Source organism: Aplysia californica, unplaced genomic scaffold (assembly GCF_000002075.1).
Source record: "Aplysia californica isolate F4 #8 unplaced genomic scaffold, AplCal3.0 scaffold00539, whole genome shotgun sequence".
Classification (NCBI taxonomy): domain Eukaryota; kingdom Metazoa; phylum Mollusca; class Gastropoda; order Aplysiida; family Aplysiidae; genus Aplysia; species Aplysia californica.
In genome coordinates this window covers 291816-293149 of record NW_004797809.1, presented here as the reverse complement: position 1 = coordinate 293149, position 1334 = coordinate 291816, and the positions used below count along the sequence as shown (strand labels likewise).

At 43.0% G+C, this 1334-nt stretch overlaps 1 protein-coding gene across 1 annotated transcript in view; it reads right to left on the bottom strand.

Moving 5' to 3' along the window:
* Positions 1–1334, bottom strand: part of LOC106012870 (alpha-amylase) — a gene marked incomplete at its 3' end in the record, with an annotated part of 12342 nt that overhangs the window by 2715 nt on the left and 8293 nt on the right. The window contains 1 exon segment of the mRNA XM_013087064.2: positions 169–340. Within this exon segment, the coding sequence (XP_012942518.1) occupies positions 169–340 (172 nt within the window).

Genomic DNA, 1334 nt, shown 5'->3' with positions numbered 1-1334 from the left:
GATAGATAGATAGATAGATAGATAGATAGATAGATAGATAGATAGATAGATAGATGTCATCTCTATGGCACCCGTCATACGCTGTGACAGATAACTGTGCCTTTTCGCTTGTATAATGAAAACGTTCCTGATTCGTTATTTTGCCGAGATAATGTCAGTCACTTTTACCTTGACCTGATCCAGAATTTTCTTGAGATCATCAGGCCACATATGTTTGGATGCGTCAATTTGGAAACCGGCCACTCCTAGTTCAACGAGATGGTTAAAGTAGTCAGCGATTTTGCCGCGGACGTAAGGATTGGCCAAGCGGAGATCAAGCAGATTGACCAGACGGCAGTTTCTGTGGATAAACACACATTATGTGATCTGGCTTTGGCGGTAAAAGTCTGTCTGAGCCCGCCTCCTTTGCAAAAATAATCTAAACAGCGGTTGGGGGGGGATAGATAGATAGATAGATAGATTACAAGTATTGCCTTGCAGGACCTACCTGAAAGCCATGCCCATATCCCTCCCGAACTTGAAGTTTGTGACCCGTCCTATCTCCAGATATTCATCTCCTTTGATTGGCTCACCACCATAATCAATGACTTCATGATAGACAAAGGGGCGGCCACCCATTTGTACATCCTGAAAATGAGAAAAAGATTTTGGAATTTTGAATGTGCAGCGTGCATAACATCGGATGGGGTTGATCGATCTTTCTTCAACAGCAGGTCACGCCCTCCGTCGTGTTTTTAATTAATATGGGTATGCGGGCTAGCCGAGCAAGCCAGTCTTGTGTCCAATGTTTGGCCCGTTAGCAGGAGTTTACCTTCACTCATGGAAAGAGGCACTAGCAGCGGTTATTTCGTGCTCCTCGAAGTGGATTATATTAGTTAGTGAGAGTTTACTCTGTCCTTTTTTTCGGAGCTGATTCGGTAATGTGTAATTTTTGCAGGATTCGTAGCTTGAAGGAAATTCTGGCTGACCTTGACTGTATCAAATGAATCTATTATATCCAATGGGAAATGTCAACGGGGTATAGTATAGTTTTTGTGATAATAAGCCACTTTCTCTCCTCTAATGTCCGCGAAGCTATGATTGTGTGGTTTAAGTCGAACGCCTTTATCAACACGATAACAATTTAACAGGTGTGATTTTGATTTTATATTTCGTCTCCGGTGAAACCGAGTCACGACCCAGAAGAAAGTAAGTTTGAATCGAGGTTTTTTTAAAAGTCACGAAAGAAGCACTAACATGCAACAAGATACCGCTGAGTTTGCTGAAAAGGAACGAGCGTGCCAGGGGATAGCAGCTTAAGATAGATTTCATCCCCCCGTACTCCCTTCCCCCAA